At 52.4% G+C, this 17,271-nt stretch overlaps 2 protein-coding genes across 2 annotated transcripts; both read right to left on the bottom strand.

The window, feature by feature from the left end:
- Positions 1 to 23: 23 nt before the first annotated feature.
- On the bottom strand, positions 24 to 1,807 carry NTF4 (neurotrophin 4). The gene is made up of 2 exons (XM_040252324.1): positions 1,565 to 1,807; positions 24 to 968 (listed from the first exon to the last, which is right to left on the bottom strand). The coding sequence occupies exon 2, from the start codon at positions 954 to 956 to the stop codon at positions 324 to 326; it is 633 nt and encodes a 210-aa protein (XP_040108258.1). The 5' UTR covers positions 957 to 968; positions 1,565 to 1,807; the 3' UTR covers positions 24 to 323.
- A 3,079-nt stretch (positions 1,808 to 4,886) lies between these two features.
- KCNA7 (potassium voltage-gated channel subfamily A member 7) lies at positions 4,887 to 10,821 on the bottom strand. Its single transcript, XM_040252320.1, has 2 exons — positions 8,860 to 10,821; positions 4,887 to 7,636 (listed from the first exon to the last, which is right to left on the bottom strand). Exons 1-2 carry the CDS (start codon positions 9,412 to 9,414, stop codon positions 6,821 to 6,823), a joined length of 1,371 nt encoding a protein of 456 aa, XP_040108254.1. The 5' UTR covers positions 9,415 to 10,821; the 3' UTR covers positions 4,887 to 6,820.
- Between the last annotated feature and the right edge of the window lie 6,450 nt (positions 10,822 to 17,271).

Genomic DNA, 17,271 nt, shown 5'->3' with positions numbered 1-17,271 from the left:
TCCAATGGTCAAATCCACCAGAGTTGATCTGACAAGTTGTATTAGAGTTCATAAACAGTAGGCACTCAGAAAATATTGGCTATCATCATCATCATCTTCGTTTTACCCTCAAGTTCATCCAGAACTCCTATTCATCCTTCAAAACCCCATTTGGTTTCATCATCTGTCTTTCCCAGAATGAGCTCTCAAAACCAGAGCATTGTGATTTTGTGTGACCATTTGACAAGTTCCCAGACTGAGGCCTAGAGCAGCCAGGCTACTCCTGAGGTCTTTCAGCATCCAGTTCCTTCTTCCTCTACCTGCCCAGTTCCTGGGCCTGGGTCTCAGGCCCGGCCAGTCCGGCTGAGGAGCGTGCAGACACAGGCGGTGTCAATTCGAATCCATCGCCAGCCCACACGGCCCTGGGCATCAGTGGTCAATGCCCGCACGTAGGACTGCTTGGCCTTACACTCAGACACCCAGTGCCTCCGGTCCACACCCCGGCAGCCTCCTCCACCCCCACCAGGGCCACTTTCCCCAGTACTGGCAGCCTTGCAGCGGGTTTCAAAGAAGTACTGGCGCAGGGGACTGCCACCAGCTGCAGGCACCTCGCCCAGCACCTCCACCTCGCGCCCACGCAGGTCCACAGCCGTCCGGCGGTCTGTCACCCAGCCGCTGACTGCATCACACACGGCCAGCTCTCCACGGCGACTGGCTGGTGCTGTCTCGCTCACCCCTCGCCGACTGCGGTTAGCTGGGCTGCCGGCTGGCTCCCCAAAGGCCCCAGACTCCAGCAGAAAGAGCAGAGGGGGCCCCGTGGGGGTACCCCTGGACAGGGCCACCCGGGGGGACAAGAGGTCCCACTCAGGGGCTGGAAATGGGGGCAGGGGTGAGGGTGGGGGGTGGGGCTCCATCGGGACACTGGGGAGGAGGAAAAGCAGGAGGATGGGGAGGGAGCCTGAGGGGTGGGGGAGCATCTCGCTGAACACCTAAGGATAGACAGAGGGAAGCTCGAATTAGGATGATAACTTCGTGGGGGGACACATGGCAACTCCAGGGGCATCTGCATGACAGAACCACAGGTTCTAGAAGCTTGGAGGACCCCTATATTTTAGGACTTTGATAATGCCCAACCTCTAAATTAATCATAATTATTCTTCTATTAGTAATAATAGCCAATAAAGGGGGAAATACAGGCTCAGAGAGGTTAGTAACTTGTACCAGGTCACACAGCCAGCAAATGCCAGAGGTGGGACTCCAAACATGTCCCAGCAACTCCACTCTGCCATTTTGCCTCTATAACCCCAAGGAACCCTAAGTCCTGCAGCCTGGATGAGGTTTGAAGTTCCAAAATTTCTGAGAACGGTCATGCCCTGGAATTCCAGGGAGACCCAAGTTCAGCTTTAAACTGCCTGTAAGAAGGTAAGACACTTCCTCCCAGGTGAGGCTTCGGTTTCCCTATCCATGAAATTGGGCCAGGGCTGGGAGATGCTGGTGGGGGCATAGATGCTGCAGTTTCTCTAGAACATTCTGGAAGCCTGTGGGTTCTGGGAAAGGGCTGAGAAGCAGTGGGTGGTTACCGGACCTGTCAGCACCTCCTCCACCTCCGAGCTCCGGGGCTGGGGGCCCCCAGGCTCCGGGGGGCCCCTGTTGGGGACACAGGTGGCCCCCTCCTTCCTGACATTTCAGGAGAGGGAGGGGGCAACCACCTAGGGGAAGAAGGGAACAGGCAGGTTAGAGAGGCAGGTGGGGGAGAGGGCCTGAACCCCTGAACACTCTGCTTCTCAGTGTTCCTCTGAAAGTGTAGGGGACCAAGAGTCAAGGCTGCAGCCCTTCCCAGAGGCCCCTGCTCTGCCCAGGTGATGGCTCCTGGATGGAAAGCAGATGGGGGTAGGAGAGGAGAGGGGAGGGGAGGGGAGAGGCTGAGGATGAAGGAGGCTGGAAAAGATTACATCCTCCTCGGCCCATTCATCTCACAGATGAGGCGGGGGCGGGGCTGGCCTGGACACCCAGGTCCCCGAGGGCCCACACTTAAGAAGCCCTGGGTCCCCCTGGCTGCTTCCTGGAATGTTCTCCGCTCACAGGACAGGCCAGGGCCCGTCCAAGACTTCTACTGCACATACCTGGAGTGGCTGCCTGCCCTGGCTGGGAGATGGGGAAATGAGAAGGGGAAAGTGTGAAGAGGGGTACATGCTGACCCAACCAGAGCCGGGAGCGTGAGTTCCCAGCTGCTTCCTCCCTCAGACCAGGAGTCCTGGTTCCCAGGTGCCTTCTCCGTCAGACCTGGAGTCGTGGGGGCCGGCGGCCCACCTCCCCCACCCCATCCTCTGCAGGAGTCCAGGCTCTTGCCCCCTCCTCGCTCAGACCCCAAAGCCCCGCTCCCCAGCTCTCTCCTCCTTCAGGAACCCAGGTCGCCAGCTCCCGCCCGCAGATGCAGGAGTCAGGCGACCCAAACCCCTCCTCCCTCGGACCCAGAAGTCCGGACCCCCAGTGCCGTCCTCCTTCAGACCCGAGAGTTCTGGGGTCCAAGCCCATCCTTCCCAGGCACTCAGAAGCGCGGACTCCCCGGCCCCTCCTCTCCCGGGAAGTTTAAGCCTGGGGGTCGGGACTCCTGAGACCACTCTGGGGGTCGCGGACTGTCGGTCTCAGACGCTTCCCTCCTGCCTCAGTTTCCTCCGCCAAGCCCCGCCCCTGCCGGCCCCGCCCCCGTCCCTCCCTACCCGGGGGCCGGGCGACCCGGACGCCGGAATCCCGGGGGAGGAGGCGCGGAGGCGCTTACCTGGGGCGCCCTCCTCGGCTCCCCCGGCCGTCTCCGGCGCGGCGGCGGCTCCTCCTCCTGCTCGCTGGCTGTAGGGACGCCCGCTCGCCCGCCGGCTCCTCGCTGCACACGCTCCGGAGGGCCCGGTCGGGGGCGGGGGCGGGGCGGCGCCCGACGGCGGAGGAGGGGCCGGGGGATCCCGCCTTCCACACGCGTGCCGAGACCTCGGAAGCCCGGCCTGGCTCGCTCAGCCCTCAGCCCGCCTCAGTCCCAGGAGGCCAGGCGCCAGCCCCCACCTCCCTCCCTTCAAGCTCGGGAGTCCGGGTCCGCAGCCCCCTCCTCCCCGCGGACACGGGAGTCCGGACCCCCAGCCCCTCCTCACGCAGACGCCGGGAGTTTGGGCCCCCAGCTTCCTCCTCCTTAGGACTCCCCCCTACCCAGTCCTTCCTCAGCTCCAACCCCCTCCTCCCGCAGACCCAGGAGTCCAGACCCCAAGCCCCCTCCTCCGCAGACCAGGAGTCCAGACCCCAAGCCCCCTCCTCCGCAGACCCAGGAGTCCAGACCCCAAGCCCCCTCCTCCTTCAGACCCAGGAGTCCAGACCCCAAGCCCCCTCCTCCGCAGACCCAGGAGGCTGGGCCTGAGATTCCTTTGCGTTCTCTAGCCAGTTTAGTGTCAATCCCCGGGCAGATTCCCACCCTCTGCTCTCATCTCCGAGTCTCCCAGGAGCTCCAGGCCAGACATTAACCAGCTGGGCTCGCGGAGTGATAAGGCCCCGAGGCCCGGGGAGACGGTAGATGTGGGGGTCTCTCCCACATAAGTCCTCTCTGCTGGAATTTCCTGGGTGGGGACTGGGGAGAGGGTCTTGTCCTGAGTTTCAGATAAGAGAAATTCAAGGTATTCTAGGACTCAGAGACAGACAAAGATACGGTTTGGGAACAGAATGACCTGCCTGGAGAAAGAAAGTGAATAGTGACAGATGAAGGGAGATGGGGAGAAGAAAGGGGGACAGATTCCCAGAGAAAGAGGGGGACACCCACCCAGAGAGAAGGCACAGACCCAGAGAGGGGACAGACACATTGAGGAAGGGGAGAGAAGCCCAGAGAAAGAGAGACCTTAAGACAGATGGAGATTCAGACAGGAGCTGAGAGTCCCCGGGACAGACTTAACTGCTTCACCCCTCCCCTGGAGCTATTTTCAGAAGGAAAACTGACACCCGCCTTGGTGGGTGGGGTGGGCAGGGGTCATCCCATACCCCTCCGTCAGCCTAAATATAGCATGGCAAGGTGGCAGGAAGGGTGTCCCCAGATTAGGGTGTTCCCCTCTCTGCTCCCCATCCCGGGCCAAGGTGACGTAGAAGGTGGCTGCGGTTGTTTATTGGGATGGGGGAGGGGCCCTGCCCACAGGAGCGTCCATTGGAGTCACTTCCCAGACCTCTCCAGGCTTCCGACATCCCTAAGTACCCTACCTGCCCCACCCCCTAGCAGAAGAAGTCTATGGAACTTCCAATCTCCGATGGGGTAGTAGGGGTGAGATCTCTATCTCCCTCTGTCTGGGTCCCTGTCCCATCTGTGTCTCCTGTCCCTCCCCTCTGGATCTCTGCCCCCTTCTCTGGGTCTTTGCCCCCCACCCCCTGTCTCTTACCCTCTCCTGGGGTGCTGCCCTCTTCTCTCCTCCTCTCCCTTCTCCCCTTGGGTGTCTCTGTCCGCTGTTCACATGTCTTGTCCTCTTTGGGTCCCTGTGCTGGGCTCCGTGCCTGCCTCCCAGTCTCTGTCTTGTGTCATGTCACTGCGATGGGGGGGGAGGGGTCTGTCTCATTTCTGTCTCCAAATGTGCCTTTCCCTCCCTTTCAGAGAGAAGTGTTAAATTATTTAAAGGTTACATTATTTTCGACCTTTATCAAACGCTTCCCACAATCTGTACCCTCTTCAATCTCTCTGTGTAAAAAGGCGGTTGGATTAAACCGGGGGTTTCCAAACTGAATTTGTTAGCTGCAGACCGTGCTACCAAGAGAGATTCCATAAAGGGTAGGTTCCCCTCAGACCAGTTCATACACTCTGATGTGTCACACTGGTGCTAAGTAAGATTTCACTTGAACAAAAAAGAAAGGGGTGGGGGGGAGTGTCTCTAGCTAAAAATAACAACAACAAGTCTCTGTAAACCACTGGATGGATTTTAATAAATTAATACAAGTACTTTGAATTAATACAAGTACCTGGCACATAGGAAGCCCTATATGTGTTAGTGATTTCACCGTCCTCCTCCTCCTCCAAATGCCCTTTTAGTACTGAAAGATCTCTGACCTTGGGTAACCCCCTCCCCTCTGAGCCTCAGTTTCCTCATTTGTGAGAAATGAAGCTGTTAAGTTCCGGTGCTGATCAGCAGGCTGATGGGGACATGTGGGGTCAGGCAGCCAGCCACAAGTCCTGCCCCCCCGAAAACTGGAACATTCCACACTTCTCAAGAAGCCCCTCCCATGCTTTGAGATGCTGGTTTCTCCCCAGGGAAATAAAGCGGGCCCTGCAGTTTGTCTGATACACCTCTTGAACCGTGGGAGGGGTGGCGTACCCAATTGGGGATCTTTGTGAGATTCCATGGGTGCATTTCTCTTGGGTTCAGGGGCACTGACTTTTTCTGCCTTTTTCCTTTTTGGTTCTCTTTCTCTGGGGTGCTCTGGCCTCTTTTCCAATTCTAGATTTCTGTCCCTCTCATTCTGGGTGCCTGACACCCGCCCCCTCTGGGTCTCTGTCTTGCCCTCTCTCAGGATCTTTTTTCCCTCTTTGGATTTCCCTTTCTCTCTCTAGGTCTCTATACCTCCCCAGCTCTCTATCCTCCTCCTCTGGGTTTCTATTCCCCAATCAGGTCTGAACAGAGTACAGTTTCTACCCCTTTTCCCTTCCCTTGTGGCTCTGATCTCCATGCCTGAAAGCAAAACTCTAGGGGAAGACAGATAAAGAAGGGGTTGGTTTGAATGGCAAAACAAGGCAGGTGTGTGGTAAACGGAAGGGGTATCTACATCTTGCTAGTTCACCCAGAAGCCCTCTGCATGACCAACTGAATCTACAGATACAGAAACCAGCCCTGCACCCCCTTATAGTGATGACACTGAGCAAACCAGTTCAGTTGGTCTCCTAGAGTCCACATACTACATTTGCTCCTTGACACATGATTACTTCCTGGTGCTATTATCCCTAGGTCCACTAAATGCAAGCAAACCAACATGGCCCTATAGACCTCATACATATACTGCAACTCAACCCAGTATTCCTACAGGACTCAGCAAACACACCTTGATGTAACTCAACTCAGTTTTACGTCCCAAGTGAACCAGCCCTACGAGACTCACATGATTGTACAACTCATCATGATCCAACTTAATGTTGCCCTGGAAAATTTCTAGCCACATAATGCTATGCAATTCAACATGACAGAACCCTGAAACACTCCTACGTATTTACATTCCAACCCAACTTGACCTCATATGACCTAGAAAGCTCACATTCTATCACTTGACTCTTCGTATTTCTACATGGCTCACAAGTTCACAGAACCTAAAATAACATGGCCCTAGAAGAATCACAGAGCCACTCAGTTTCCAATGTCTCAACTCAACTCCACAACACCATGCATGAACACACAATCAGTCCCAACAATGCCATGGGTGACCACCTTACTTGATCCAACATGGCCCCAGGGGACTCATAAAACCACAGAACCCTGCACAATGCTGTTGGACAAGACTCCCAACCCAACATGGAAGCAAGAAACTCACAAAACTATGTGACCAAACCTATCTCAACACTACCCCAAAAGGCTCCACAAGCATTGTACAACCCAGTGCAGTACAAACCAACAGAGCCTCCATCTCAACTCAGTATAACCCATTGCCATTCACTGTCACCGCAGGAGGTACCCACAGGAGCTACCAATCCACAACTCAAGACCCAATAAGACTTAGTGTTCCCCAGTTCATTACCACGTAACTTAGTTCATCCTAGAAACAATACCCTCCCCCTAACTTTCCCCTCCTCCCTTCCCGCCCTCCCTCCAAGGAAATGTGAGGTCCTGCAGACCTCAACTGTCCCTCACACTTCGGTGACCATGTGTTTCCCAGGGGGGGCCCAGAGTGGAGGTGGCAGCTCAGACACCTCTGGATCCACCAACCCCCCATTGACCTTGCCCTCCAGGGGGCCACAGGGCTGCGTGTCCACGTGGCTGTACATGCCAGCCTCTTCGTCATCTGTCTCCCGGTGGTAAAAGTAGCTGAAGTTGGAGACAATGACTGGCACAGGTAGGGAAATGGTCAGCACGCCGGCGATGGCACACAGAGAGCCCACTATCTTGCCACCCACAGTGACGGGTGCCATGTCTCCATAGCCAACTGTGGTCATAGTGACCACCGCCCACCAGAAGGATTCAGGGATGCTGGTGAAATGGGAGTCTGCCCGATCCACCTCGGCAAAATAGACTGCGCTGGAGAAGAGGACCACACCAATGAAGAGGAAGAAGATGAGGAGGCCTAGCTCGCGCATGGAGGCCCTTAAGGTCTGGCCCAAGATCTGCAGGCCCTTTGAGTGCCTGGAGAGCTTGAAGATGCGGAAGACGCGTACCAGTCTGATGACTCGCAGGATGGCCAGTGACATGGCTGGCTGGCCCACTCCCCGCTGCCGGGCCAGCTCGGTACCCAGTGCCACAAAGTAGGGCAGGATGGCCACAAAATCGATGAGGTTCATCACATTCTTGAAGAAGGCTGTCTTGCTTGGGCAGGCCGCCAGGCGCACCAGCAGTTCGAAGGAGAACCAACAGATGCACAGAGTCTCCACCACAAAGAACGGGTCATCGAAGGGCAAGCGAGGCGGGGGTCCAGGCACTGGGCTGGAGCCGTTCAGCCGAGCTGGGAACTGCAGGGAGGAAGGGATTCAGGAAGGACCATGCCAGGGCTGGGACACACTGGAACAGCCATATTTGCGGGTTAAATATTCAACTACTTCTTTACAAACTGGCCAATAGCCGCTGTCTCCAGAACCCCGCTGACCCAGTTGGCAGAGCCTTCCTACCAGGACCCCAGGGATCATCCCTCTAAGGCTGACTTTAGGATCCCTGATCCTTCATTGGCAGGGTCTCCTGAAACGATGCTAGAGTGAAGCTCAACCTCGTCCCTTCCGAAATCTCGCCCACAGCATTGAATTTCCAGATGGGGAGAGTCCCAGTCCTGGCCTCACTCCCTTATGCTCCACCCTCCCCAAACTCAGCCCAGACCGTGATGGTTAAAGGCCTTATCTTTAATGCCAAAACCCGGGCTCCTCCTCTCACTAACCTCATTTCAACTTTCTTTACGATAGAGTCCTCTTACCCCAGCCCTCAGGCCCCACCCCTCTATCTCCATCTCCCTAGGTGGCTTTCTTCAGATCCCAGCCCTCAGTGCCTCCAGTCCATCCTTCCCATTGGTTACTGCCAGCCGCATAGACGGCCGACTTTTCAGTTTCTCCTTACTCTTCAGTTTTGATTTCTTAATACACCTTTCCTCCTGCCCTCCACAGGCCGGGTTTCTCACCTACCTCAACTCTCACCTTCTGATAAGGCAGGTCCTCCTATTCAGATCCTCAGATCCCTCCCCATTAAGCTATATACATTTCCCTTCCCCAGCCCAGATTTTAATGGTAGAATCCCCTAGTCGGGCGCTGTCCCTGGCTTGCTCCCCTTCTCACAGCTTCCCAGGTGGCGCTAGCGGTAAAGAACCTGCCTCCCAGTGCAGGAGACTTAAGAGACAGAGGGTCGATCCAAGGGTGGGGAAGATCTTCTGGAGAAGGAAATGGCAACCCACTCCGGTATTCTTGCCTGGGAAATCCCACGGACAGAGGAGCCTGGCTGGCTACGGTCCATAGGGTGACAAAGAGTCGGACACGACTGAAGCAATTTAGCACGCACACCCCCTCGCCCCCAATTCTGATTCGTTTGGTTTTCCAACCCCAATGCCCTGCCCACCCACGGCCAGGCCCCACCTTCCTGAGAAGCTCCGCCTCCCAATGCCCCTTACCCCACCTTATAATTGGCCAGGACCCCGTGGACGCGACCCACCTCCTCCAAAACCCCGCCCCACCACACTCAGGCCCCGCCCCCTTACCGGGCCAGCAGCGGCCACCGCCGCGAGCCCCGGGTTGTCGCGGTCGTCGCGAAAGTCAGGTAGCGTCTCGAGGCAGAACACGACGATGGAGACGAGGATGACAAGCACTGAGACGACGGCGAGCACGCGCGCCGCCTGCGAGCTCTCGGGGAACTCGAAGAGCAGCCAGAGTTGGCGCGCGAAGGCGTGGCGGGGCAGGGGGCGCTCGGTGGGCAAGGGGCAGCCCTCATCCTCGCGCAGGCGCGCTAGTGCCGCGCCGCCCAGCCCGTAGAAGGCCACCTCCTCCAGGAAGACGTCGAGCGGCACGTGCGCCGGCCGCCGCAGCCGCCCGCCCGACTGGTAGTAGTAGAGGACCGCGTCGAAGCTGGGCCGATGCCGATCGAAGAAGTACTCGCGGCGCGCGCCGTCGTAGAAGCGGCTGCGGCGCACCGGATCCCCGAGCAGCGTGTCCGGGAAGCGGCCCAGCGTGCGGGCCCGGGTCTCGAACCGCAGCCCGGCCACGTTGAGCACCACCCGCTCGCAGCAGCCGCAGGGCGGCGGGCACCCGGGCTCCATGGCGCGCCCAGCCCCGGCGACCCGCGGACGGACGTGTGGCCCCGACGCCCGACCCGGCCCGGCCCGGCCCGGCCCCGCCTCGGCCGCCGCCGCCGCCGCCCCAGCCTGGTGTCCGGTGTCCACGCGTAAAAATAGCCCGGCCGCGCGGCCAAGGCTAGGGGGAGGGGGCGCCGTGACCCCGGCGGGGCAGAGGGCGGCCGCGCGCCCTCTGCCGGGGCGCCCGCCCTTCCGCCTGGCTGCCGCCGCGCTGGGGTTTCTCCGGGTTCATTCCGCCTTCGGGGCCCCTTTCTCCCCGTCTCTCCATCTCCTGAGACCTCTGTTCTGCGGCCCTCCGGGTTTCTGTGTGTGTGTGTGTGTGTGTGTCTCATCTAATTTTTAAAATGAGCATCTGAGCCCCTCTGTTGGAGTCACAAATTTCCATCTCTCTCATTCTTTTGTATGTCTCTGCTTCTGGCTGTCTTCGCTTTGGGTCTCTCTGATCTCAAGGATGTATCTCTGAGTATGTCTCTGGGTCATTTTTCTCTGGGTTTTTGCCGTTCTAGAGTCACCTGTGTCTGGGGATTCCTGGCAGTCTCTGTGTCTTGGTCTCTCTGAATCTCCGGCTTCAGTTTGATTCTGAAGAGAGACATCACTCTCTCTCTTTATTTCTTGTTTCTCTTGGTTTCTGTCTTTCATCTCTGCCTAGGTCTCTCTGCTTCTTGTCTCTCCGGCTCTCTTCTCTCTTATTATCTCTTAGCTCGTTGTGTCTCTGTCCCTGGGATTCTTTGGGGCTCCCTTTCAGCTAGCTTTCTTTCCCTGTGTCTCTGGATTACTGCAAATCTCTCTCTCGGGGCCTCTGGACCACTGAGCCTCTCCGGAGTCATACCTCTGAATCTCTCTCCGACCATCACTCTAGGTTGGCTCGGCCACTGTCCTGGTGGTTGCCCCATCCTGGGGACGCTCCAGCAGCTGCTCATGAGCGTGAGCCCCCCACACCGGATCCCCTTGCTCTCCTCTCCCACCCTCACCCCAGGGTCTCTGCCTGGCTTCTCTGCCAGATTATCTGAGCCCCAGCAAGGCCTGAGCTGGGGCCCTGAATAGTGCAAAAGAAGGCCGGGCCTGCCAGGAACAGGTGGGGGGTGGGCTGGGGAGATGCCGCAGGGTCACTCGAAGGGACCAAAGGACAGACCGACGATGGCCTTCCAGCCACCGGTGTCCTATGACACCGGGTAAAAATAGCCCCATCGGTTGAGCTTGGAGGGAAGCAATGGGGATTGGACGCCCAGACTCCTGTGAATGAGTCCCCGGGCGCCCTCTGCTGGGGGAGAGGAGAGAGCCATTAAAGGTTTTAGCTCCCTAGGAATTTTGGCCCTCTTCCCGTCTACAGTTCAGTTCAGTCGCTCAGTCGTGTCCAACTCTTTGCCACCCCATGAACCGCAGCACGCCAGGCGTCCCTGTCTATTACCAACTCCCCGAGTCCACCCAAACCCATGTCCGTTGAGTCGGTGATGCCATCCAACCATCTCATCCTCTGTTGTCCCCTTCTCCCGCCCTCCATCTTTCCCAGCATCAGGATCTTTTCCTGTCTACAGATTCTGCAATATTGTCACCATCCATCTGGGTTTGTGTCCCTCTCTGTGTGTCTGTGTCCCTTTCTTTCATGGTCTTTGACCCTTCCGTGACTGAATCTCTCTCCCCGCTGCCCCCTCCCATCTCTCTGGCCTTTTCCCTTCTCTCTGGTCTTTTCTCTCTTTTTTTTTCTTCTCTTTCTCAGAACTCACAGAAGCCTCTCTTTGTGGGTTTCTGAACATTTGGTATGAACAGATCCTTCCTCCTTCCTATAACCGTATCTCTTACACCCTCCCACTACTGAGCCTGGAGGTGGGCTCACTCTTTCTTTCACCTCCAGAAAATTCTCCCTCCCTCAGCTCCTCTGACATTCAAGCTATCCATGGACACCTTTCCCCAGCCTTCCCTAAAAACTCATCCTTCCCTAAAAACTCATCCTTCCCCCTTCTGGCCACTCCCACTCTTTCAGGGAAGAGTTTCATTCCTGGCTCCATATTCATCTCTCTAAAACTACTGTCATAGGGAATTCCCTGATGGTCCTAACAGTGACCCCGTCCTTCCAGTCCCTGGGAGAGGACGTGATATCTCACAAACTGCATGGCAGCCAAAAAAAAAGGAAAGCTACAATCATCATCCTTGGAACAGATGCTATGTGATTTTAGAGGTTAGATCATAAAAGGCAACCTTCCATCCCACTCTTTTCCTTGGAAACTTATGCAGGCCAGATGACAAGGCCCATGTGGAAAGGACCCTAGGTCACTAAACTTGCAGCTATTCAGCAGCATCAGCCTGCAGCCACGTGAGTGAGCCATCTTAGAAGCACATCCTCCTGCCCCAGCTAGGCTACCCACTGGAGCACAGATAAGTCTTCTCCCCGACACCCCCACTGCCCTGCCCTGCCCAGCTTGTAGCCTTGTGAGCAAAATGAATGGTCTTTGTTGTTTTCAGTCACACAGTCTTTGGGTGGTTTGTTACACACACCACGATAATAGATAATCCACATGTGGTATCTTGGTACTCTGAGCCTATCATTTCCATCCAATCTACCCCAGCCTCCTCCCTTCCTTCCTGCCTCCCCCTTCCTTCCTTCCATTTTTAAAGTTTTATAAAGCTACAGTTCACTCATTTCAATTCACACAGAGGACTTCCCTGGTGTCCAGTGGCTAAGATTCTGTGCTTACTACTCCCCCACACAAAAAAGACTCTGCACTCCCAATGCAGGGGGCCTGGGTTCAATCCCTGGTCCGGGAACTAGATCCCTCATGCTGTAATAAAGATTGATGATCCTGAGTCCTGCAACAAAGACCTTGAGCATCCTAAATAAATATTAAAAAACAAAAGGGGCTTCCCTGATGGCTCAGATGCTAAAGAATCTGCCTGCAATGCAGAAGACCCACGTTCCATCTATGGGTTGGGAAGATCTCCTGGGGGAGGGAATGGCAATCCACTCCAGTATTCTTGCCTGGAAAATCCCACGGACAGAGGAGTCTGGCAAGCTACAGTCCATAGGGTCACAAAGAGTCGGACACGACTGAGCAACTAATACACTTTGAAAAAATAAAGTATACGACCCAATGGCTCCTCCTATATTCATGAGTTTTGCATCCATCACCACAATCAAATTTAGACCATTTTTGTTATCCCCCAGAGAAACTCTACACCCCTATCTGTCACCCCTTAATTGAACCACCCAGAATTTGGAGGTAATTTGCTACAGCAGTAACAGGAAACTAAGAGACGGTCTCTCCTCTTCCTTGGTATCATTTTTGTTCCTGTGTTACAGTAAGATCTTTTTTAAAAATTTGCTTTAATTTTGAAATATTTTCAGACTTACAAAAGATAGCACAGAGAATTCATGATAGCCTTCACCTAGATTCTCCTAATGTTAGAGTCTTACATTGCCATGGTTCCTTTGTTGAAGAAACTAACAATGGTACAATACTATTGACTAAATGATGTTCAAATTGCCTCCATTTTTCTGATTAATGTCCTTTCTTCCTTGTAAGATCCAATCCAGAATACCATGTTGCATTGAGCTTTCATGTCCTCTTAGCCTCCTGCATTTCTGCAACTTTTTTTTTTTTACTTTTTCCTTGTCTTTAATCACTTCAACACTTTTGAAGAATTCTGTCCCTACTGAAGGTCAGTGGACTATTCAGTTTGCATAATAGAGTTTTCCCAAGAGAACGTACTGGTCATAGCAAACACCCTCTTCCAACAACACGAGAAGACTCTACACATGGACATCACCAGACGGTCAACATCGAAATCAGATTGATTATATTCTTTGCAGCCAAAGATGGAGAAGCTCTATACAGTCAACAAAAACAAGACCGGGAGCTGACTGTGGCTCAGATCATGAACTCCTTATTGCCAAATTCAGACTTAAATTGAAGAAACTAGGGAAAACCACTAGACCATTCAGGTATGACCTAAATAAAATCCCTAATGATTATACAGTGGAAGTGAGAAATAGATTTAAGGGAGTAGATCTGATAGACAGAGTGCCTGATGAACTATGGACACAGGTTTGTGACATTGTACAGGAGACAGGGAGCAAGATCATCACCAAGAAAAAGAAATGCAAAAAGGAAAATGGCTGTCTGAGGAGGCCTTACAAATAGCTATGAAAAGAGAAGCCAAAAGCAAAGGAGAAAAGGAAAGATATAAGCATCTGAATGCAGAGTTCCAAAGAATAGCAAGGAGAGATAAGAAAGCCTTCTTGAGCGATCAATGCAAAGAAATAGAGGAAAACAATAGAGTGGGAAACACTAGAGATCTCTTCAAGAAAATTAGAGATACCAAAGGAACATTTCATGCAAAGATGGTACAATAAAGGACAGAAATGGTATGGACCTAACAGAAGCAGAAGACATTAAGCAGAGGTGGCAAGAATACACAGAAGAACTGTACAAAAAAGATCTTCATGACCCAGATGATCATGATGGTGTGATCACTCACCTAGAGCCAGACATCCTGGAATGTGAAGTCAAGTAGGCCTTAGGAAGCATCACTGTGAATAAAGCTAGTGGAGGTGATGGAATTCCAGTTGAGCTATTTCAAATCCTGAAAGATCATGCTGTGAAAGTGTTGCACTCAATATGCCAGCAAACTTGGAAAACCCAGCAGTGGCCACAGGACTGGAAAAGGTCAATTTTCATTCCAATCCCTAAGAAAGGCAATGCCAAAGAATGCTCCAACTACTGCACAATTGCACTCATCTCACACGCTAGCAAAGTAATGCTCAAAATTCTCCAAGCCAGGCTTCAACAGTATGTGAACTTCCAGATGTTCAAGCTGGATTTAGAAAAGGCAGAGGAACCAGAGATCAAATTGCCAACATCTGCAGGATCATCGAAAACACAAGAGAGTTTCAGAAAAACATCTATTTCTGCTTTATTGACTATGCCAAAGACTTTGACTGTGTGGATCACAATAAACTGTGGAAAATTCTGAAAGAGATGGGAATACCAGACCACCTGACCTGCCTCTTGAGAAATCCGTATGCAGGTCAGGAAGCAACAGTTAGAACTGGACATGGAACAACAGATTGGTTGCAAATAGGAAAAACAGTACGTCAAGGCTGTATATTGTCACTCTGCTTATTTAACTTATATGCAGAGTACATCATGAGAAATGCTGGGCTGGATGAAGCACAAGCTGGAATCAAGATTGTTGGGAGAAATATCAATAACCTCAGATACGCAGATAACACCACCCTTATGGCAGAAAGTAAAGAAGTAAAGAGCCGCTTGATGAAAGTGAAAGAGGAGAGTGAAAAAGTTGGCTTAAAGCTCAACATTCAGAAAACATGGCATCCGATCCCATCACTTCATGGCAAATAGACGGAGAAACAGTGGAAATAGTGGCAGACTTTATTTTCTTGGGCTCCAAAATCACTGCAGATGGTGACTGCAGCCATGAAATAAAATGACGCTTACCCCTTGGAAGAAAAGTTATGACCGACCAAGACAGCATGTTAAGAAGCAGAGACATTACTTTGCCAACAAAGGTCTAGTCAAGGCTATGGTTTTTCCAGTAGTCATGTATGGATGTGAGAGACAATAAAGAAAGCCAAGTGCCAAGGAATTGATGGTTTTGAACTGTGGTGTTGGAGAAGACTCTTGAGAGTCCCTTGGACTGCAAGGAGATCCAACCAGTCCATCCTAAAGGAGATCAGTCCTGGGTGTTTTTTGGAAGGACTGATGCTAAAGCTGAAACTCCAATACTTTGGCCACCTGATGTGAAGAGCTGACTCACCGGAAAAGACCCTGATGCTGGGAAAGATTGAAGGCAAGAGGAGAAGGGGACGACAGAGGATGAGATGGTTGGATGGCATCACCGACTCAATGGACGTGAGTTTGAGTAAGCTCCGGGAGATGGTGAAGAACAGGGAGGCCTAGTGTGCTGCAGTCCATGGGGTCGCAAAGAGTCGGACACGACTGAGCAACTGAACTGAACTGAATAGATAATTTTTCTGTGGGAGGAGGGAGAATGCCACACATAGGTGAGGTTCCCTTTTCATCACATCACATTGGGGGCACATGATATTGCTATATCTTATCATCAGTGACATTGATTTTGATCATTTGGTTAGGTGAGCGTCTGCTGAGTTTTTCAATTGTTGTTGTTGTTGCTCAGTAGCTAAGCCATGTCTGACTTTGTGGCCCCACGGACTGCAGCACACCAGGCTTCTCTGTTCTTCACCATCTCCCGGAGTTTGCTCAAACTCACGTCCATTGAGTCAGTGATGCCATCCAACCATCTCATCCTCTGTCATCCCCTTCTCCTCCTGCCTTCAGTCTTTTCCAGCATCAGGGTCTTTTCCAATGAGTCAGCTCTTCACATCAGATGGCCAAAGTATTGGAGCTCCGGCTTCAGCATCAGTCCTTCCAATGAATATTCAGGGTTGATTTCCTTTAGGATTGACTGGTTTGATCTTCTTGCAATCCAAGGAACTCTCAAGAGTCTTCTCCAGCACCACAGTTTGGAAGCATTAATTCTTTGGCACTCAGCTTTCTTTATGTTCCAACTCTCATATCCATACATGACTACTGGAAAAGCCATAACTTTGACTATATGGACTTTTGTTGGCAAAGTGATGTCTCTGCTTTTTAATATGCTGTCTAGGTTGGTCATAGCTTTTCTTCCAAGGAGCAAGCATCCTTTAATTTCATGGCTGCAGTCACCATCCACAGTGATTTTGGAGCCCAAGGAAATAAGGTCTGTCTCTGGTTCCACTGTTTCCCCATCTATTTGCCGTGAAGTGATGGGACCGGATGCCATGATCTTCATTTTCAATTATAAAGTTATTATTTTTCCCTTTGTAATTAATGAATTAACTTGGGACAGCCATTTTTGGGGGGGGTTCTGGTCAAGTTTATTGAGGTTTAATTCACATACAATAAACTTGATCCTTTACAGTGTACACTTGTGTGAATTTTGAAAAATGTATAGTCATGTAAGTGCCACCACAGTAAAAATTTAGCACCGCTCCATCCCCACCCCCAGAGTTCCCTTCTTCCCTTTGTAGTCAGCTGCCTCCTGCACTTCCAGCTCTTGGAAACTACTGCTCTGTTTTCTCTCCCTCTTTTCTTGTAGTTTTGCGTTTTTCAGAATGTCAAATAAGGCCGACCCTTGAGTAACTCCAGGTTGGAAAGGAGTGCTAATGGTCCACCCAGTTGAAAATCTGAGTACTGTGTTTTCTGCATATCCATGGTTCCACTTTCAGGAATTCAAGCAACCAAATGGTTTAGTACTGCAGTATTGAGTGCTGAAACACATTCAAGTATAATTAGATACATTGTTTCATTTATACTTGTTCAAGAGTCCAGTATAAATGAAATCATATAAATGAAATCATACAGTGTGTAGCCTTTTCAATATGGTTTCTTACACTTAGCATAGTGCATGGAAGAGTCATTCCTGCTATGCATACCAGTAGCTCTGTTATTTTTTATTGAAGTATAGTTGACTTTCCTTCTTCTTCTTCCTCTTTTTTTTTTTTTGAATAAGGATTCAAGATTCAGATCGCCTTCTCTCTCTTTTTAGAAATTCATTAATTCATTTATTTTTGGCTGTACTGGTTCTTCGTTGCTGTGAGGGCTTTCTCTAGTTGTGGCGAGCGGGGGTTACTCTTCATTGCAGTGGGCAGGCGTCTCATTTCAGTGGCTTCTCTTGTTGCGGAGCACAGGCTCTAGGGCGTGAGGGCTTCAGTAACCGCAGCTCATGGGCTCAGTAGTAGGGCTCCTGGACTAAAGCACAGGCTCAGTAGCTGTGGTATATGGGTTCCATTGGTCTGTGGCGTGT

The sequence above is a fragment of the Oryx dammah genome, unplaced genomic scaffold, assembly GCF_014754425.2.
Source record: "Oryx dammah isolate SB20612 unplaced genomic scaffold, SCBI_Odam_1.1 HiC_scaffold_13, whole genome shotgun sequence".
Lineage (NCBI taxonomy): Eukaryota > Metazoa > Chordata > Mammalia > Artiodactyla > Bovidae > Oryx > Oryx dammah.
Note: the sequence above shows the minus strand (reverse complement) of the source record. Positions and strands in the feature narration are given on the sequence as shown.

Bases quoted from the DNA above. Each gene is read 5' to 3' on its own strand.
- KCNA7 (XM_040252320.1), bottom strand. From the start codon at position 9,414: ATGGAGCCCGGGTGCCCGCCGCCCTGCGGCTGCTGCGAGCGGGTGGTG. The intron at 7,637-8,859 runs GTAAGGGGGCGG...TCCTCCCTGCAG, and splicing joins CGGTGGCCGCTGCTGGCCCG to TTCCCAGCTCGGCTGAACGG.
- NTF4 (XM_040252324.1), bottom strand. From the start codon at position 956: ATGCTCCCCCACCCCTCAGGCTCCCTCCCCATCCTCCTGCTTTTCCTC.